General features: G+C 43.7%; 1 protein-coding gene across 9 annotated transcripts in view; it reads right to left on the bottom strand.

Annotated features, from left to right (window-relative positions):
- usp42 (ubiquitin specific peptidase 42) overlaps positions 1 to 21,546 on the bottom strand; it is a 106,331-nt gene that overhangs the window by 73,209 nt on the left and 11,576 nt on the right. For 3 of the 9 annotated variants that reach the window (XR_005463418.1, XM_038819786.1, XM_038819788.1), the window contains exons 2-4: positions 11,694 to 11,958; positions 7,780 to 7,989; positions 3,607 to 3,717 (exon numbers count right to left, since the gene is read on the bottom strand). Coding sequence is in view for 3 of the 9 variants with exons in the window: in XM_038819786.1 (XP_038675714.1) it covers positions 3,607 to 3,717; positions 7,780 to 7,989; positions 11,694 to 11,952 (580 nt within the window). In the remaining 6 variants the exon portion in view is untranslated. Of the gene's footprint in view, positions 1 to 2,670; positions 2,741 to 3,606; positions 3,718 to 7,779; positions 7,990 to 11,693; positions 11,959 to 15,139; positions 15,314 to 21,546 lie in introns of those variants that run through there. The other 6 variants (XM_038819790.1, XM_038819793.1, XM_038819789.1 and 3 more) reach the window with 4 other exon arrangements.

Below are 21,546 nucleotides of genomic sequence, written 5' to 3'. Positions count from 1 at the left end.
TCCCCAGTGTACTACAGAAATCTTGCTCTTGAAACAAGATCAACAGGTCGCCCACATACACGATACAAGGAAGCTTGCAAGCAAGACTTCAAGTTGATCAGGATCGGAATGGATACATGGCAAGTCCTTGCTGCTGGAGTGCCTGGGGACAAGCAGTTAGGATAGGCATGGAAAAAGCAGAGGGCAAAAGAAATTACCCGATGGCAGAAGAGAGCGCCTGTGGATGAAAAAATAGTCGACCACAGGCCAGTTATTAATCTGTGCCCGCTGTGGAAGGGACCCATTCATGAATCCGCCTCTGAAGCCTCAACAGACAATGTTAAATACAGAATTGGTGTACACCTTGGGCGCAGGCCATCACCCCCAAGGTTGACGGAGAAAAACAATTATAAATATATGAACATTTTACCCTGTCTTTGGTGCGTGACACCTCATCTATCTAAAGAGGAAACCCTAAAAATAATCAACACAAAAACAGAAGTTAATGTTATCATGTGACTGCATCATATGATAAAGGAGTTAGTGAGACTGAAAAAAGGAGCACCTGAAAAAAAAAAATGTAGATTTGCCCAGAAATCTCAAGAAATATTTTCCGAGCCCTTGTCTGCGGTCCTTATCCTTCTAGATGGTGGAGGTTGTAGGATGGGAAGGTGCTGTTGAAGGAGCCTAGGTGCATTGCTGCATCTTATATATAGTACACACTACAGCCACTGTGCACTGTTGGTTGAGGGAATGAATGTTAGGTTTGTGGATGGGGTGCCAATCAAGCAGACTGCTTTGTCCTAGATAGTTTTAAGCATATTAAGTCTCGTTAGAGCTGCACTCATCCAGTGAAGTAGAGAGTAGTCCATCCCCTTCCTGACTTAGGCCTCGTACTTGGTGGACAGGCTTTGGGGAGTCAGTCAGTGAGCTATTCGTTGAAGAATTCCCAGCCTCTGGCCTGCTCCTGTAGCCACAGTATTTATATAGCTGGTCCAGTTCAGTTTCTGGTCAATGGCAACCCTCCAGGATAATGATAGTGGGGAATTTAGTGATGGTGATGCCATCGAATGTCACAGGGAGATGGTTGAATTCGCTTTTGTTGAGAGATGGTCATTGCCTGGCATTAATGCCACTTGCCACTTATCTGGCAAAGCCTGCATGTTGTCTAGGTATTATTGCAGATGGACACGAGCTGCTTCAGTTTGTTTCTAAGGAGTTGCAAACGGCACTGAGCATTGTGCAATCATGAGTGAACATCCCCAACATCTGACCTTATGATGGAGGGAAGGACACTAATGAAGTAGATGATAGTAGGCCTAGGACACTATCCTGAGGAACTCCTACAGCGATGTCCTACAGTTAGAAACAAGCTCCCTGAAGTCTGACAACTGTTGCAGAGCTGCCTCAGGGAGCTATGGTATTGTTCAATGGATATTTACACACAATAAATGCCACAAACTATCTTGAATGCAACTACAAACTCACAGCAATATTTCTAACTCCTCAATCTTCAAACATCTTCTGGGCATTTTATACTGCTCGAGATAGAGAATGATGCAAAAACATGAAGGCCGCCTTGCTGATGGGCACAGGCCACTAAAAATCCCAGTCGAATGGGGCTTTAATTGGCACTTAATTGGCGGTGGCTGCTGCTGACCATGATATGGTGTGATGTCGCTATGACATTGGGATACCCGGCCAACGTTTTCTTGTGCAATTTTGTGCTAATTTGGGTCGGCTGCAGGTCCAATCTCAGCGCACAAATTCTGGCTTATGAATTGCCCCATCATTGCACCAATCAGCAAATGAATTGATTATACCCATCAAGAGAAAGTATGCATACATTTTTTATTTCATTTAAACTTTTGTTTGCGTGCCCTCAATGTATTTCTAGTCAATTTCAAAATTCCTTACTAGGAGTTTGCATTTTGCATGGTCTGCACAGTATTAATTATGGAAAAGGTTTCTGAAAAGAGATGATTTATAAGAATGCACGGAAAGCATCAATGTAACACATTGGACCACAGAATAGAGGCAGTGGTGTAACCCCCCCTTTACCACCAACTCTAGCCAGACCATTATGGAAAGGTGCCAATCAGAGCCCTGGAAACTATACTCTGCTTTTGCTGCATTCCACCAAATCATCCCAAATAAAGAAGCTATTTGCAATAATGCAAGGAGCTTTAATGACAAGGAGTGGATCTCTTCTTTAAGCAAATCATTACGAATGATTTATTTCAATCCCAAAATCCTTTAAAGGTGCAGAGAAACAAACAAATTCTACTCTTGCTTGCCTGCAGAAAATTATATTAGTGATTCAGAAAGTTTCAATCCTTCTGTAGCACAGAATTATATTTTATACATTGGAAGAGTCAGGAGAGCAGAACATTTTTATAGGTGAGTATCAAGAGAATAAGGACATAGTCATTAGAAGGTTATCTTAAAATTTAAAAAGGGCCTGATTTTCAACAATTCAGCGCTCGCGAAAAATGTGCTTTGGCACTTTCTTTTGTATATGCCTGTCATTTTGCATTTTGGGTTTGTTTTGGCATGTTGCAAATTTGTGCATCGATCAGGGTATCAAATCAGTAATCACAAATGCAAAGTTTCTCCCATTTTTAATGAACGCATTAAGTGTAGAGGAAGTTCCTTATAAGTTTGGTAAAAATCTAATAAAGTCTAACTTACTGAGGTCACGAGTCAGTGCTTAGGTGCTGTATCCAGTTCACCTACTGATTTATCAAAAGGTACCACGAGTCTGAAGAGAAAAATCACTGATCAAGTTTGGTGAAAATCAGATAAAATGATAAGTTACTGAGGTGATAAGTTAGTGTTCATGTATAAAGGTCTACAGAAGCACAGACCAGCACACCAAGCATGCCCATTTTCAAAACGAACCCTTGAGATGATAAGATAGGAAGTCACGAGTTCTGTGAAAGTCCTCATGAGTTCTCGGGTTATTTAGATGCAATATCAATGAAGCTCCTTTTAGTAAAAAAATCCAAAACTGTACATCAAAACCTCCTTATATTAGCCCTTAAACTTAGCTTGCATCTGGCACAGCATTTTTAAGAAACCCTCCCTTATCAGCAGGTCTACTGTTTGAGGGACTGTTAAATCAAATTGCATTATTGCTTCATGGGATACTGGGAGTTTTTGAAGATGATTTTTGGGAGAAATTGTATTATGCAAGTCCGCCCATTTTTCCACAAAAATTACAAACCAGTGGTTTCATGTCATGAAAAGCATTAAGGTATTCAAATTCTCATATACAGTGGAACATCCATTATCCAATTAACAGACAAAATTGTTGTGCAAAACGTTTAATGCACAGCTAGCCAATACCAATCTCTTCCTGGTCCAAATTAACCTTCTGGAACGAGAAAAAAGGAACTTAATTAATATTACTTGTATTAATTAGTTTTCAATCCTGTGCATTCTTGTATCATGTATTCAAGAAGTGTTTTCTTGAATCATAAATGTGAAACCAAAATTTGGGCACAACATCATCTACCAATTTTCAACATTATGGAGTGCTACACTCGGACAGATAACAGAGGTTCCAATGTATTCTTATTTTGACAGTTTGAGGTTAGTTACTGCAAGGAAAAAAACAATTCTTACGTCTGAGGTCGTTAATGACGGACATAGGCTTGATAACATTTCCAGAACTGGAAAAGACCTGGGTGATATGATTCTGCATCATACACATCATACAGAATCCTTGTTCATTACCTACAAAGAAAAAGCAATGATAATTATTCTTTACTCAAACTAAATCAGGCAATACATTGCTTTACAGAATAGGGAAGTTAGCAAAACAACGTTGTGAAAGTGTTATACAAATGTCCCTTCCACCGTTATCAATTACCCTCCTTCATTTACTTAGCTTTGCACTCTAAGATACTTGAAAGTGTTGCCCTTTCAGGTGTGCCAACCTCTCCTACAACTCACTGTCGAAATAACTCCAGTCCAACTTCTGACCTTCTCAACGTCAAAAATGCAAAGGCCCAAACCAAAATTATTTCCAATACCCTCTGTGATCTTGGCACATTATCTCTATTTAACTCCATTAAATGTGGCACTGTTGGGGGTCACGTGATGCAAGAGTGGCTGCGTTTTCATTATCTCCGGCCCTGCTCACCTTTTAATCAGTTTTTTCATCCTCGTGCACATTTCATGTCGTCTTTTTTTGGTTTACATATTATAAAATATGCTCAGAGAATTATTGGTCGTTGTTTCCACATCACAGAGCAGAGTTAGAATGTTTAAATTCTCGCTTGTTTGTGGCGGCAGGAAGGAATAGGAGGTGGGGCCCTGCTTTTGCAGGCAGTGGCTTTTCAGCAGGCTCCCACCCTGACTGCCGTGTGAATCAACAAATGAGGTAAGCCAACGAAGATGCTCTTCTAGCTGGAAATCCCCGCCCTGAGGTACAGGTTGTTAAAGCTCAATTCAGAAAATTCCAGGGTGTTTTTATGGGGATAATAGCGGTGCACAAGAGAGTTCTTGCAATAGAGAGAGCACTGCCCTTGGTGGAAGCCTGCCGCCATAAGATTGAGTTCCTGTTTCATGGCCTATTGTCTCGCCTGATGAGAGTCGGGAGAGAGAAGGGGAAAAGGAAGGGAGTGCTTCAGTCTGGTTAAGGCAAGGCGTTGGAGAAGTTCCAAGGTGAGTTCAAGAATTGGCTGCCATGTTTTGGGAATCTCTATCTGGAAGCTGGGCAAATTATATTTGATGGGGCACATTTAATCCCATCTTCTAGGCTTGGGGTTGGTGCTGGTCTTGTGCTGTCCTGTTCCGGATTGTCAATAGTGAGAGGTTGGAGGCGGCTAAGTTGCTCGAGTCAACCCACACCCCCAGCCAGAGCATAGGTTGTTGACCGCCTGGATTCTGGTGAGACAACATGATGGAAGCGATGGTGCTTCGTGTTTCGGTTGTCAAAATCCTCGCGAGACCCTGATGGGAGCTCGTTGATTTTGATCCTCCTGCATCCTGGATTTTGGCTTTCGTGTGCCATGTAGACGACTTTATCATGCGGATGACCTTGCATTTCTGCATCTCCACTGTTACCCTTGATGGCGTCAATTTACAAGGAAGAGAATGGCTTGGATGTGATGGCCTCTACCGCTGATCATCCTGATTTAACAAGTTCATAGCATGGTTAGCCGAATGTTGAATACGGGATTTGTGCACAGTCTTTATCCCAAATGTATTTGAGTCTTCCATGGTCTGATACTCCTTGTGGTGTCTTGCCTAGAAGGAAGGTGAGCAGAGCCGAAGTGGGGTGGGGGACAGGGGTTGGTAGGGTTAGTTAGTCCACGCTATGATTGAGGAAGGCCCCCCCAAGTTTGGACACTGTCAGTGTGGAGTCTGCGTGCGTTTTCTCCAGGTGCTCCGGTTTCCTCCCACAAGTCCCAAAAGACATGCTGTTAGGTAATTTGGACATTCTGAATTCTCCTCGTGTACCCGAACAGGTGCTGGAATGTGACAACTAGGGGCTTTTCACAGTAACTTCATTGCAGTGTGACTGTTTTCGTTGCTATCGGAACTTTACTGAGGAGAAGGGTGGCCCTGAGTATGGGATGGTAGGTCCGTGATCGGGCTAAGGAACACGTTGGGGACTCCCTTGCACACAATGACTTCTGTTATGTGCTGTACTTGTTTTGCATTGATACCCATGGCATTTTTCCCTCCTCTGTTTTGAAACGACCAATGTAAAAAAAAAAAACTTGAAAACTTCAACAAAAATGTTTTTGTTTTATTTGGCACTGTTGATCATGTCATCCTCCTTTAACTGCTCTCCTTGTCCAGCTCTATAGAACTGCACTTTCATGATTCAACTCCCATCTGCCCAAACTGTATCGCTAGCAATTGCTTTTCCCTCTTTTGCAGTCACCTTCAGTCCCCCAAGAATCTAACTTTGGTTCTCTCATCTGTGTGTTGCCCCACGGTACCATCATTTTCAGACATAGGAATCAACTTCCTAAAAAACCTCACTGCATTATTTAAGAGGAGCAGGGGAGTTCTCCTTGGCCAATATTAATCTATATTAATCTATCAACACCTCAAAAATAGATTAACCTGTCTCATTGTTATTTGTGGGAGTTTCATGTATGCACATTAGTTGCTGCGTTTCCTACATTACAACAATCGCAGCACTTCAAAAATACTTGGTTGGCTGTCGAGCACTTTCAGATTTCCGATGGTCACGAAAAGCAGAATATAATTTTTTTTTTTTTTTCCCTTTTAAAACCTCACACAGCTCTTTTATCGCAATCTCCCCCAGTGCATTCCATACTACATGCTTCATTTCTTTATTCTGGTCTCTTATGAACTTTGCCACCCTTCCCACTCTCATTTTCCTTTCAGAAAATTTGCTAAATCCATCTCTTGGACCAAGCTTTTAGTACTCCTCCTAATCTCTCACTCCCATGTAAGCATCTGTCTTTTTCTATAAATGTTGCCTGAAAAGTGCCGTGCGACTTTGTGTTAAAGACATCAGATCAATGCAAGCTGTTGCATTCCACAGGATGAGCACATTACTTTTAACATGCATATTTAAAATACCCACCGCAAACAGATTTTCAAATGGTTACACAAAAAACAGAATTTTAAACCATAATGTGCAACAATCTATTCAGACAGTTATTCAAAAACCTTGGCTGGAAATTTCTGGCTGTCATGTCGATGGGATCATCTTGTCCTCCCGGCGGTGCAGCCCGCCGTGGGTTTCATGACGGCGAAGGACGCGTTCAATGGGAAACCCTGTTGACAACGACGGGAGCAGACGATCCCGCCGCCAGCCAATGGCGGGCCGCCTCCACTGCCATGAATCAAGCGGTGGTTGCACTGAAAACCAGCTCTTGTATTATACAAAATACAATCTACACTAATTTAGTGTTAGTGGGAACAAGAGATTGCAGTGCAAAGAACACCCAACCAAAAAATAGCTGCAGATATAAAAATAATCTTATACTTACTATATATTTGGATATATCTCATGCTAGATTGCAAGAAATCCACCATAAGAACAAAAATAACTCTTCCAGCATTTTGGAAATTTAATTTAAGCTATTCTTAACAAGAGTCAACAGTGTAAATTACCTACGGTATTGATAGCAAATGTTATACGGTCATGTTTAAAATGCTTTTGGCAATAATTTAGGGCTGTTTGACCATGATGATACCCATATTCCCATCCTTCACTATATAAGATATCCACTGTCACCTGTTCCAGTCATTCCTCCAAACGACAGGCAGAATATGCTGCCCCAAATGTTGAGGCCCATCAGTTATTCCAATGAATAATTTTATGGGAACAATGCTCTTCAGGACAAATTTGACTTGGTGTAACTGTAAATGTATCTGCCTCAATGCTTCCTTGCATAGGAGTAGACCAACCGGCCCTTAAAGCCTGTCCCGCTATTTAAGAACATGGTTAATATGATTGTGGTCTCAGCTCCACTTTCCTGTCTTGACCCCATAACCCTCAACTCCCCTGTCTAACACGAATCTGTCTATCCATCTAACCATGTCATGTGGATTTATATGCACGAACCCCATTCAATGGTATCTTGATGTCTCTTGCTAGCAGACCTAGGAGAGAGACATTAAGGAGGTGAAAATGAAGGAGCTGACAATAAAAGATTCAAAGGCCGAGTCACCACATCATTACCCAGCAACCCTGGGAATTGGTAACTCGCCTCTGAGTGACTTGGAAGTGAGCATACCATGTGATGTGGGGTGAAAAAAAATGAGCAGCTCTTAAGTTATGGACAAATGATTGCAAGTACATACATGTTCTAGAATGTTCCCGGGAAAGCATATAGTTTGCAAGGGGTGGCGTATAGGTCAAACACTGCAGTGCAGAGTTTAGAAAGCAGGTGTTGCCCAGGTTTTGGAGGCCAGCTCCTATTTTGTGCATCTGTTGCCATTTCAAGGAGATTTTCTCTGCTGGAAAAAGTATTTTCTGTGGAGGTGCTATTCCATCACCACTGCCAAGTATATCTGAAATTAAAAAAGGAAAATTAATGGACGAAAACAACTATTATAAAAAGCATAACATTGAACTAAACTCGTCAGGGCCAATTGTTTACACTGAAACAGATGGACTCCACATCATTAGTGTTATCGTATACACCATTTGCACAACTGTATAAAATTATTCGGGAATCAAGATGAAACAATTTTTGAGCCGTCTATATGGTGTACTTTAGGGTGTTAAATTGCACGGCAACTAAAACAAGTCACTTGAAATAAATTTGATCATTCAGTTCTTACATTGCTTGAATATTGAGTACACAATTTGGCTATCCAAATTTGGGTGGCATGGTGGTTAGCACTGCTGCTTCACAGCTCCAGGGACCCAGGTTCAATTCTGACCTCAGGTGACTGTGTGAAGTTTGCACATTCTCCCCGTGTCTGTGTGGATTTCCTCCGACAGTCCAAAGAGGTGCAGGTTAGGTGGATTAGCCATGCTAAATTGCCTCTTAGTGTCCAATATTTGGGTGGGATTATGGGATAGAGCAGGGGATTGAGCTGCTCGCATAAAAATACTTTTCACTGCACCTCGGTACACGTGACAATAAACAAATCCAATCCAATCGGGGCTAGGTGGGGTGGTCTTTCAACGGATCAGTGCAAACTTGACGGGCTGAATGGCTTCCTTCTGTGCTGCAGGAATTCGATTATTCAAATTGTTTGTGTGTGCAGCCTACTTAGGACTCAAGATTGTGCCACACAAGGGGTCGGGCGCTCACTAAAGGTCAATACATCTCCACAATGGAAATAAGCCAAAATTACACTTGATCTGAAAGTTGCACCAGGTTGTATGTCTGAAGTGCAGCACTAGTACAAGGCTAACAGCAATATTAACTGCTTTGAATGAGGCACAGTCTATACCAAATAACTCAGTGTCAACATCCAGCACCCCAGAGTCAGGTGCAACACAGGTCAGATCCCTTACCCTGGCCTCTACTCTAAAATCCAAGCATCCATTTCAGAACAGACCAGGAATTTGTTCCATTTCTGTGAAATGTTTTGAATGGATAATACTTGCCTGTGCAAGACCTTGATCTTACCTTTATGAATTGCAATGATTTACCGTGAAAAACATCGATCTAACAGCTTGAGAATATATTATTGAATTCACACTAATGTAAGTGAAAATACTGAGCAGTGCATCAATAAAATAGAATAATAGTACAAAATTGGAATAGCTCTTTTGGACCTGGGGAGATTGGTAACCTAGCAATGAATATCATGGAGAAGTCAAAATTATATGAAATATTATGGCAGAATTGTATAAAAATACAAGTCAAAGATTTAACATAAGGAATCACCCAAAGGGAATAATAGATCTACAAAAGCCAGTTTAGGATAATTGGAAGATCAAAGAGAACAGTGGAGGGGTAGATTGCAGATAGCAGCAATATTTTAATTAATTCAAGTATCACCTTGGCTTAGCCAGTGCCATTCTTGAACTAGGGACATGTTAAAACGCACCACTATAAAACTTGATCATAATTCAAGTTGACTCCTCAGTGCATTAAAGGGAGTGCTGCACTGTTGGGAGATGGTATCTTTCAAGAGCAATGCTAAACTGAAGGTCTGTGTCTGTTCAAATGGATTCATGCAATCACACAATACATTTTTTAAAGAACAGATATATAAGTAACCATGCACCACACACAGACCAACTACTCATCTGCAGATTGTGGGGCCTCATTGTGCATACCTGAACACTTCCATTTGTTTCATTACATGTTAGATGTGATTGTGAAGTAGCTCAAGGCATCCTGCAAACATGTTAATGCACAATCTACACAAGGGAGAAAAGAACAGATGCTGATAGAATGAGATGAGATAGGTTGGGAGAAGACTTTTGTGGAGCATAAACACAGACAAAGACCAACTGCAATGAATGGACTGTTTTTGTTCTGTACATTCCATGTAATAACACCTCAATGCTGCAGAATTTCCAGCCTCGGATCTGCTCTTGCCACATTATTTACGTGGCTGGTCCAGGTAAGATTCCAATAAGTTGTCAATGGTGGGGAATCGGACAACGGTAATCCTATTGAATGACATGGGGGCGTGGTTAGATTCTCACGTTAGATATGGTTATTGCTTGGTACAAATGCTACTCTTCACTTATCAGCCCAAGCCTGGACATTGTTCCAGTGATAAATGGAAAGAGTGACTTATAGCGTATCACAGACACGTAATTCTGGAACCTTAAAAGATATTTATAAATAAGAAGAAATCATTTGTTGTATTATTAAATTTGTCCATGAATGTAAGGTAGATTCAGAGTGTTCCAATTGATCTGGATTCATAAAGCTGAATACAGATAACTATTTGAGGAGGAGAGCGAAAGACCAATTGTTTGTGGAATTCAATTAAGCAAGCAAAATCCCACTTTGGTAATTTGGTAATATTGTAGAAGGACATGAAACACCTGCGCACAATACAGGGAACAGTCATAAGAAAAGGTTTGGGGCTGGGTATTGGATGTTTATTGAAATGTTTCATTCATTGGGAAGCTGACAATAAGAATGAGAATGGTGAAGACAACTAGCAACAGACACTTAGTACCAGCCGGCCTGTTGTTACCCTCCCTCTGATCTCTCCACTCTCAGACCAATATTAAAATTAAAAAATAAATAAATTTAGAGTACCCAATTAATTTTTTCCAATTGAGGGGCAATTTAGCGTGGCTAATCCACCTACCCTGCACATCTTTGGGTTGTGGGGGCGCAACCCACGCAAACAAGGGCAGAATGTGCAAACTCCACAGGGACAGTGACCCAGAGCTGGGATCGAACCTGGGACCTCAGTGCAGTGAGGTAGCAGTGCTAACCACTGCACCACGGTGCTGCCCGTTCAGAACAATATAACTACATCACCCACAGCATAAACTATTAGTGTTGCCAACTCTTTGCAATCTTGAACCAACAATAATTCAATACAATTGCTCAATAGAAAACTTGTTTAGTAAACGTGATTCTTGGTTAAAGGACTTTTTGATCAAGATATCCATCTGGAGCAAATTTCCACAGTGCGAGTACAGAAACAAGATGATAAAACACTGCAACAAATTCAGTGCAGAAAATTTACAACTAAAAGGTGAAGCATCAACCTGAATTCGAATTATTTTGTTGGAAACTCAATAATTATATCTCTTTGCTCTCTTTTTCATGCCCCTTCTGTTTGGCATGATTCTGCCTGTTAAAATAAATGAGGGTAAATCAATCAGAAAGGAGTGGAGTGGCATAATATTGGAGTCAGGAATGGACGCTACCTTGTGGAATAGACTGTTCATCAAGTAGTACCACTGATACTATAATTTATTGAGAGCATTGTTATAAATCAATAAGACAATTTGGAGTAGTGTGCACAGTTTTGGACACTGAAAGCACTGCGGAAAGCTCATTCAGAGACCACAATGGTTATTCTGCAAACTTGGGCTCTAAATTAGTGATATTCATCACAAAGGTTGGAGCGAATGCCAATGTCCTTTAAAATGAAGCATGGATCGAACGACAATGAAAACTGTTTAATTTGAACCGGGAGTGCAGAACCTACATAGTCTGGATACATAGATTAAATTAAACAGCCTCAAGTAAGATCAGAGGAGAACAAGTGGAACAGATACCAAGCAAATGTAGAGCTAACTCATTCAACAAAAAAAAACTATATGCTGAACTTACTTTGATCTTTTTGCACTGGTTGCTTCGGTTTCTCTTGTAGAGTCACTGCATTGGTGTACAAAGCAGTTCCAGGCATAGGTCCTAAGAGTTTGTTCTTTGGTACCTCCGTAATTGGGGATGTTGCACCCCAACTTGCTGCCCCTGACTCCATGTTCTTCTCTTTCACAATTCCAGAGAAAGATGCCACGGAGCTGCAGGGTTGGTTCTTGCAAGCTGCAGTGTTCGAGGCCTCTATTACTTTGTCAACTATGGTCATCATTCATTTCTGTAAGAACATGGATTAAATAAAAGCCAGTTAGATACAGCACTGGAAAGCCATTAACTATGAAAAAACTTCACTGATGTGCTCTATACCCATCCCAAACTCTATACTGGATTTGCATTCATCTATTCTTCAAAATAAGCTCTCCTCTCCATAATATAAACATTGCTTCAAACTACCAAATTATAAGGGGAAAATTTGACTCATTTGCTTTGTCCATGAGAGCACTGCATGATCATGACTTTCTTATCATTCAGTTCACTGCAGAGATACAAATGATAAATTTGTGCCCAAGTTCAGAATTTAACTTTTTTTTTTAAACGAGCCTGCAAAAATGTCAATGCTCTGGACACAATGGTCTCAGTTTATTCCTGCTTTCTCACACATTTTGCTGTCTCAAGCACAAGGAAAGTCACAATTACTCAGAATGCAGTTTCATGGTGCAGCACGGTGGCGCAGTGGGTTAGCCCTATTGCCTCACGGCGCCGAGGTCCCAGGTTCAATCCCGGTTCTGGGTCACTGTCCATGTGGAGTTTGCACATTCTCCCCATGTTTGCGTGGGTTTCGCCCCCACAACCCAAAGATGTGCAGGATAGGTGGATTGGCCATGCTAAATTGCCCCTTAATTGGAAAAAAACAAATTGGGTACTCTAAATTTATTTACAAAAAATAATAATGCATTTTCGTGGATGAGGTTACTGCATGCTTTAAAACTACAGTCAAATCCAGATGTGTCAATCCCAGGGTGGGGAACCGTCCCCCCTTCTCTCCCTCCCCGAGGGCCATCCCACCCTCACACTGCTCAATCGGGCTGTTTTGTTAGTACGGCGTAGGCAGTGTCTTGGCATTCACAAAGCAACATGACTTCTTGGACTTTCCTAACCCAAGAACAGAAGCAGCAGATTCTCGGGGCTATCCATGTTGGCGAAGCCCAGAGCAGTGACGCATTCATTGTTCCACTTTTTACCATTAGATGTTCCACCTTTAAACTTCAAGGAGTGGTCAAAGAGGAGACTGGTAAAACAAGGTCTAGTTTCATCCCTGCTAAAAATGTCCCCCTACATTACACCACTGAAAGTGAACAAGACCGTTTTAAAAACAACCATCTGCTTTTACTGGAGTAACTGCCATACACTCGCCATTTACTGTGCAGAAGACGATGCCATGCCTGATCTTGAATCAATAATAATAATAATCTTTATTAGTGTCACAAGTAGGCTTACATTAACACTGCAATGAAGTACTGTGAAAATCCCCTAGTCGCCACACTCCGGCGCCAGTTCGGGTATACAAAGAGAGAATTCAGAATATCCCAATCATCTAAAGTTGTCTTTTGGGACTTATGGGAGGAAACCGGAGCACACAGAGGAAACCCACACAGACACAGGGGAGTACGTGCAGACTCCTCACAGACAGTGACACAAACGGAAATCGAACCCGGGACCCTGGCGCGGAGAAGCAACAGTGTTAACCAATGTGCTACCGCTACTAGTCTAGTCATCTGTCACTGCAGATGAATTCCACATAGCCCAGTTTTTCCAGGGCATCCCCACTTTCCTGTAGGATTGGACTGGAGATCCTGCTTATCGAACTGTCCCAAGATGTTTGCCTTGTATTTCATAATGTGGACAAACTAATTGGTGGAATCTCCCATTCATTCATGCCATTGTTTTCCACTTGCTGTGTCAATTTTGCTTTTATCCCTAGCAACAGCACTTGACTTTCTCACAGGTTTAGCATTAATCATAGGCTTTGTACCTTCTTTCACAGGGAGATTTAAATCTCAAACGATGACTTGCCCAGTGCGCCATGACTTTGCACTCATGTGGTCTGACTCAACTCTGGTCCGCGTGGTCATATGATAATCTTAGACAAATTCAGCAAATCCAGAGTTAAATTTCAGCTCATCTGATGCACTGGTCTATAGGATTTGCTATTCTGCCGGCAGAAATGGTTGACAATTTCAACCTAACAGAGCTGGTTTAGCACAGGGCTAAAGAGCTGGCTTTTAAAGCAGACCAAGGCAGGCCAGCAGCACGGTTCAATTCCCGTACCAGCTTCCCTGAAAAGGCGCCAGAATGTGGCGACTAGGGGCTTTTCACAGTAACTTCATTTGAAGCCTACTTGTGACACTAAGAGATTTTCATTTCATAAACAGAATTTTATGTCATAGGAGTTGAAATCACAACACCATAGCAATATTGAATGTCTTTGTACTTCTAATTTGATCAATACACTTAGTATTCCTCCCATAACTAGATTTATTCTTGGGAGTACAATTCACAGGATGATATAAACCATTTATTTTAAAACATATGAACCTAGCAGTGTTTTGTGTCCACACACCTGTCATGGTCACGTACAGATAATGAGGAGCATTGTAGGGTACACAAAATGAGTCAAAATAATCTTCTAGTCAATGTTGTCAGACCACAGGGTAGCATGGTGGGGCAGTGGTTAGCACTGCAGCCTCACGATACCGAGGACCCGGGTTTGATCCCAGGCCCGAGTCACTGTCCGTGTGGAGTTTGCACGTTCTCCCAGTGTCTGCATGGGTCTCACCCCCACAATCCAAAGATGTGCAGGGTAGGTGGTTAGCCACGCTAAACTGCCCTCAATTGGATAAAAAGAATTAGGTACTCTAAATTTATATATTTTTTAAATGTTGTCAGACCAGAGATGTTTTACCCCATTCCTGGTCATTATTCATCCTACAATCAATCTGAAGAAAAGTCCAGAGGCACAACGGGCAAGATCTGAAACTCATTTTCCAAATAATTTTGGAATTATTAGGATGGCATGGTAGCACAGTGGTAGCACTGTTGCTTCACAGCGCCAGGGCCACAGGTTCCAATCCGGCTTGGGCCACTGTCTGTGTGGAGTCCGCACGTTTTCCTTGTGTCTGCGTGTGTTTCCTCCGGGTGCTCAAGTTCCCACCCACAAGTCCCGAAAGACGTGCTGTTAGGCAATTTGGACAATCTGAACTCTCCCTCTGTACCCGAACAGGTGCCGTATGTGGCGACTAGGGGCTTTTCACAGTAATGTCATTGCAGTGTTACTGTATGCCTACTTGTGACAATAAAGATTGTTATTTTATTAATACCCATGGGTAAATTTCTATATTCCAATTGTAAGATTCAAAACCTAGCAAGAATCTCAAAGTACATGCAGAATAATCTAGTACCTTAAATGGACACCAAATGAAGTATTGAATGAAAGCTAGGCTGGAGAATGCGGGAAGTAATGAAACATCTGGAATATCCACAGGAAATCAACTTGGCTGATGACATGGACCTTTAAACATTGGCACTCTCTCCAACAGTATTTCTTAATGTCCATGGTCTTACTCCTTGGGGACCTTGTTCGTGAATGAAAATGAAGACCGAGGTATCAATTCAGGGCAGCCATCTTCACTACATGTGGCAAAAAAGTACAAGCGAAGAGAGAGAGAGACAATTGGGCTCACTTGAAGGCCTTTTGTGGAAAACATCATTTCTCATCACCTATGCCATTTATGCCTGATGATCAACTCCAAATTCAAATCACCTTGAATCTTCCCTGGAATGCAGCACAGGGCTTTAGGACACAAGTGCAGCACCAGCTACTATACATCAAAGTTGCTAGAGGACCCTCCCAAACCGAATTCAGATCTTTAAAAGCTGAATTTGCACAAAGTTTATAGGTGAAACTTACAATATGTATTCATGAAACACAAGAGTAGAAATGCTTCGAAAATTTAAAATAGCACACCATTTATTCTATTTGAAGCAGCTGGCAATTAATGCTCAACAGTTGCTATGCAAGGCAGAATGGAAAGATGCAATGGGGATAAAGGTTTCTCAGAGTAAAGCATACAAATGTATGATGTAGAATATTTAGGATTGGCCATAGCATACTGACGTAATTCCATGTAACGTCATTGTTAAGGGACACAACTTTACAGTAAGAATCTGTCTGTGGAGTTTCCACTTTCTCGCAGTGTCTGCGTGGGTTTCCTCTGGGTGCTCCGGTTTCCTCCCACAGTCCAAAGATGTGCAGGTTAGGTTGATTGGTCATGCTAAATTGCCCCTTAGTGTCCAAAAAGGTTAGGTGGGGTTACTGGATAGGGTGGAGACGTATAGTGCTCTTTCCAAGGGCTGGTGCAAACCCGATGGGCCGAATGGCCTCCTTCTGCACTGTAAATTCTATGATTCGAAAAAAATCATACAATGATGTAATAAAAGGGGAATCATTTGGCCCGTCTTGGCTCTGCCAGCTCTTGAAACAGCTATCTAATCAATATCACTTCCCTTTCTCAATCGGCCTTCTCCCCCCCCCCCGCCCCCCCAATCATGGCGGCATGGTAGCAGAGTGGTTAGCACTGTTGCTTCACAGCGCCAGGGACCCGGGTTGGCTCACTGTCTGTGCGGACTCTGCACGTTCTCCGTGTCTGCGTGGGTTTCCTCCGGGTGCTCCGGTTTCCTCCCACAAATCCCGAAAGACGTGCTTGTTAAGTGAATTGGGCATTCTGAATTCTCCCTCAGTGCAGGTGCCGTAGTGTGGCGACTAGAGGATTTTCATAGTTACTTCATTGCAGTGCTAATGTAAGTCCACTTGTGACATTAATAAACATCATTTTCATCAATCATCAAATACGCACAGAGGAGGTGATTCTTTGGAATTCTCTTGCCCAAAGGGCTGTGAACACTCTCAAAGCATATTCAAGGCTAAGATCGATTGCTTTTGGTCTCTTGAAAAGAATCAAGGAATATGGGGATTTGGCAGAAACGTGGAGTTGAGGCCGAGGATCAGACATGATCCTATTGAATGGCAGAGCAGGTTTTACAGACTATGTCTTACTCCTATTTCTTATATTATGAAAAGAGGAAAAAGAAAATAATAATAATCGTTTATTGTCACAAGTAGGATTCAATGAAGTTACTGTGAAAAGCACCTAGTCACCACATTCCGCCGCCTGTTTGGGAGGCCGGTACGGGAAAAAGGCCAATTCTGACAGCAATAAGGTGTACATGAAGGAATGGGAGGTAAGGGACAGGGGTTGTATAAAAAAAAGCAGTGTTTATGCTCAAAGAACATAATTACAGATACCTCCACACTGTATTAATGTGATACACTAAAGGGCACAAAGACTTAGCTGTGAATGGAGTCACTTCTTCATCTCTGGTCTAGCTTCACTCAAGCAAATCCTCGATCTTAGGTGGCTTGTTTTTTTTCCCCCAAAAGAGTTTATCATGTTAAAAAGTATCAAATCTCTTCATAAAATTAATTACTTAAGGCAAATATTCACCAGGTAGCTGAGCTGTGCAAACCAAGGAAGTGTCAGCGCCAGTGCTCAGTCTGTGCTGATCTCAGCTGACTGCAACCAGCCACATAGCCTTGGGCTAGAACGAGGGGAACAAAAAATGGATTGAGTCTGTATCCTGATCACTTTCAAGAAACCACAGTTAAAATTGTGCATGTGAAGAGGAGGGAGGCCTATATAATGGCCTGCTACACTGCAACAAATGTAGGCATATTGTATTATATGTATTTGGTACAGTAAGGGTTAAAAGCCTGGGATAGTATGTGATTGTTACAGTTATGTTTTTAAAAATCCTATTTGAAAAGAAGCAACCACTTTTTGGAGTCAGAAGTGCAATTAAAGCATCATAAAAGCAACATCAGAATTCATTTCAGCCAGGGTAATTGTTTGAAGTTGGGCTAATGGAATTTTGTTTATACAAGAACTGTACACAGTTATAAACAACTGCAAAACAGAACACCCGGAGGCCTTGTTCATAGTGGATGGGGACTTCCAACAAGGCCAACCTCAAGAGTGTACTTGCAAAATTCCATCAGCACATCTCCTGTCCCACCAGGGGTAACAGCACTCTTGACTACAGCTACTCAAAAATCAAGGGCAGCGGGTAAGGAAGGGCTGGGTGGGACAGACTTACCATTCCTGCTATGGGATGAGGGCCAGGGGGGTAGTGATTCTGTTAAATAAGATGACGATGTTTAAGGCGACGAAGATGGTAACGGACCCAGTAGGACGGTACATCCTGGTCAGCGGGGCACTGGATGGAGCACCGGTAGTGCTCGTCAACGTGCACGCTCCTAACTGAGACGTCGCAAAATTCATTAAAAAGAGCATGGCGGAAATCCCCGACTTAGCAACGCACCGACAATTCATGGGGGGGGGGGGGGGGGTGACTTTAACTGTGTACAGGACCCACAGGCAGATAGGTTGAATCCCAGAACGGTGAAGACCTCGAACATGATGAAGGAACTTGGTCGCTTCATGGGGCAGATGGGGGCAGTGGGCCCATTGAGGTCCACCCACCCAGGGGAGAAGAAGTTCTCCTTCTTTTCCCCAGTCCACAACGTATACTCGAGGATTGACTTCTTGCTGGTTGGAAAATCGGTGCTCCCAGTGCTGGTCAAGGCAGAGCACTCCGCAATCGTAATCTCTGACCATGCTCCACATTATATGGGTGTGAGGTTGGAGACAGGTCATGTCCAATGCCCCACATGGAGGTTGGATACTGCCAGACAAGGGCTTTAGCGAGAGGGTATCAGAGGCCATAGAGGAGTACATGACAAACAACCAAAAATGGGGAGGTCTCACCCACATTCTGGGAGGCGCTAAAGACCGTGATTAGAGGGGAAATTATTGCCTTCAAAGCGCAAAGGGATAGAGAAGAGAGCGTGGCTAGGCAGCAGCTGGTCAACTCCATACTGGAGGCAGACCGTAAATACTCCTGAGACCCGGACCGTAGAGCTCTTGGCGGAGAGGAAAATCTTCAAATGAACTTTGACCTGCTCTCCATGAGGAAAGTAGAGCACCAACTCCGCAAGGCACGGGAGACTCTATGCGAACACGGGGACAAAGCCAACCGCCTGTTGGTGCACCAGCTGAGAAAGCAGGCAGCCACTAAAGGGATTGCGCAAATTAGGGACAACGGAGGCACACTATAAATGGACCCACTTCGAGGGGTTTTACCAGGGACTGTACACCTCAAGAGCCCCCATGAGGTTATTTGGGGAAACAGTTCCTCGATGGACTGGACATGCCAGTCGTTTTGGGGGGGGGGGGGGGGGGTGGAGGACAGAAAACAGACCCTGGGAGCACCGCTAGAACTCAGAGATCATGGAAAGTATAAACTCCATGCAGGCGGAGAAGGGGCCGGGACCAGACGGGTTCCCGGCAGAGTTCTACAAAACATTTGTGACAGCACTGGCCCCGCACCTGCGGGAGATGTTCACAGACTTGCTGGCAAGGGACACACTGCCACCTATGCTATGACAAGCCTCAATCTTGCTAATACCCAAGAAAGACAAAGACCCGACTGAATGCGTTACATGCAGACCCATCCCACCACTCAATGTAGACGCCAAAATATTGGCCAAGATCCTAGAAGACTGCATACCAGAGATGGTTGGAGAGGATCAAACTGGTTTTGCCAAAGGTAGACAGCTAACATCGAACAACAGGCGCCTGCTGAAAAATGATCATGACCCCATCCGGGGACAGAGCACCTGAGGTGATTGTTTCCCTGGACGGAGAAGAGTGGAAGTACCTAACAGAAGTGTGCTGGAGTGGTTCGGGCCCAGAAAAGGATTCACCTCATGGGTGAAACACTTGTACAATGCTACCATGGCAAGTGTACGGACAAACACCAGCTCCCAGTTCTTCCAGCTGCACAGGGGCACCAGGCAGGAATGCTCACTGTCACCTCTGCTGTTCGCCCTAGCGATTGAACCATTAGCTCTCAGAACAGAAAGAACTGGAGGGGGATCCAAAGAGCAGGCAGAGAGAATAGAGTCGCGCTCTACGTGGATGACCAGTCCCTCTACATCTCGGACCCACAAAGCAGCATGGAAAGAATCATCACACTCCTGAAAGAGCAGCATGGAAGGAATCATCATGCTCCTCAGTTTGGTGCCTACTCGGGCTACAAACTCAACATGAGCAAAAGTGAGATTTTCCCGGTGAACCTGCAAGGGGGAGGGGCAGCACTGGTGGGACTGCCGTTTAAACAAGACCAACACAAATTTCACTACGTGGGGATCCAAATCGCTCATGACTGGACGGGGATCCACAAATGGAACCTGGCCAGTCTGTCAGAGGAAGTCAAAAGGGACCTGCAGAGATGGAACACACTCCCACTCTCCTGGCAGGGAGAGTGCAGACAATCAAAACTGCTCAGATACCTCTTTCGACTAAGATCCATCCCGATCTATATCCCCAAGGCCTTTTCAACTCACTAGACAAATTAATCATGGCGTTTGCATGGGGAGGAAAGAATGCTGGGATCACAAAGACGGTCCTACAGAAAACAAAATCCAGGGGAGGGCTAGTCCGCCCAAACCTAACGACAGCGGAAAGAGTGATGGGATGGATAAAGGAGCCAGAGGCCGAGTGGGTGCGCGCAGAGGAGGCCTCCTGCAAGGGGACCTCTCTCCGGGCCCTCGCCACGATGGCACTCCCTTCCCCACCCAACAAACACCCCAGCAGCAATAGCCACCCTCCAGACGTGGAACCAACTACGGCAGCAATTTGGACTGACCGAAATGTCAGACAGAGCCCCCATCTGCAATAACCACAGATACACACCTGCACTCACCGACGCCACTTCAAAAGGTGGAGACAGGACGCAACCAATACACTGACGGTAGGGTCACAATACTGGAAGAACTGACGCAGAGATGCCAACTAACTAAAGGCAACAAACTCAGAAACCTGCAGTTTAAAAATTCCTACGGAAGGAGACAAGGACATATCCGCGACTACCACGACAGACACTATTAGAAGAGCTACTGGATCCAGACGTCCTAGGCAGAGTGAACTGTAGTGACATGTACGAACGACTGCCAGAGAGGGCAGACACCGAACTGGACACGTCAAGGTGGAAATGAGTGTAAGACTTGGGGTTCGAAATAGGGTAGGGATTCTGGAATGAAGCACTGCACAGGGCCAACTCTACCTCCACATGCGCGAGGCTTAACCTAACGCAGTTAAAAGTGGTACATAGAGCCCACTTGACCAGAACCCAAATGAGCAGGTTCTTCCCGGAGGTGGAGGATAGATGTGAACGGTGCCAAGGAGGCCCGGCCAACCACGCCCACGTGTTCTGGTCTTGCCTCAGCCTTGCTGAGTACTGGACAGCCTTCTTCGAGGCAATGTCCAAAGTGGTGGGGATGAGGGTGGAGCCATGCCCGAATGTAGCGGTCTTCGGGGTATCAGACCAGCCAGATCTCTTCATGGGGAGGAGGGCGGATGCCCTTGCCTCCCTGATTGCCCACCGTAGAATCCTGCTCAGTTGGCGATCTGCAGCACTACCTAAAGCTGCAGACTGGCTGTCCGACCTATCAGAATTTCTCCAAATGGAGAAAATCATATTTACCATCCATGGATCGGAAGAGGGTTTCCACAAAACATGGCAGCCATTCACCCGACTGTTCCGAGACCTGTTTATGGTCAACACGTAAATAAATAAATAAATAGCCAGTAGCGAGGGAGAAATAGCCAGAACAAGATAGAAAGAGGAAAGCGAGGGAGGGGAGAAGAATGCCAGGTAGCAGAGCCCAGCAATTAAAAAAATAGGGAGC

Source organism: Scyliorhinus canicula, chromosome 15, assembly GCF_902713615.1.
Source record: "Scyliorhinus canicula chromosome 15, sScyCan1.1, whole genome shotgun sequence".
Lineage (NCBI taxonomy): Eukaryota > Metazoa > Chordata > Chondrichthyes > Carcharhiniformes > Scyliorhinidae > Scyliorhinus > Scyliorhinus canicula.
Note: the sequence above shows the minus strand (reverse complement) of the source record. Positions and strands in the feature narration are given on the sequence as shown.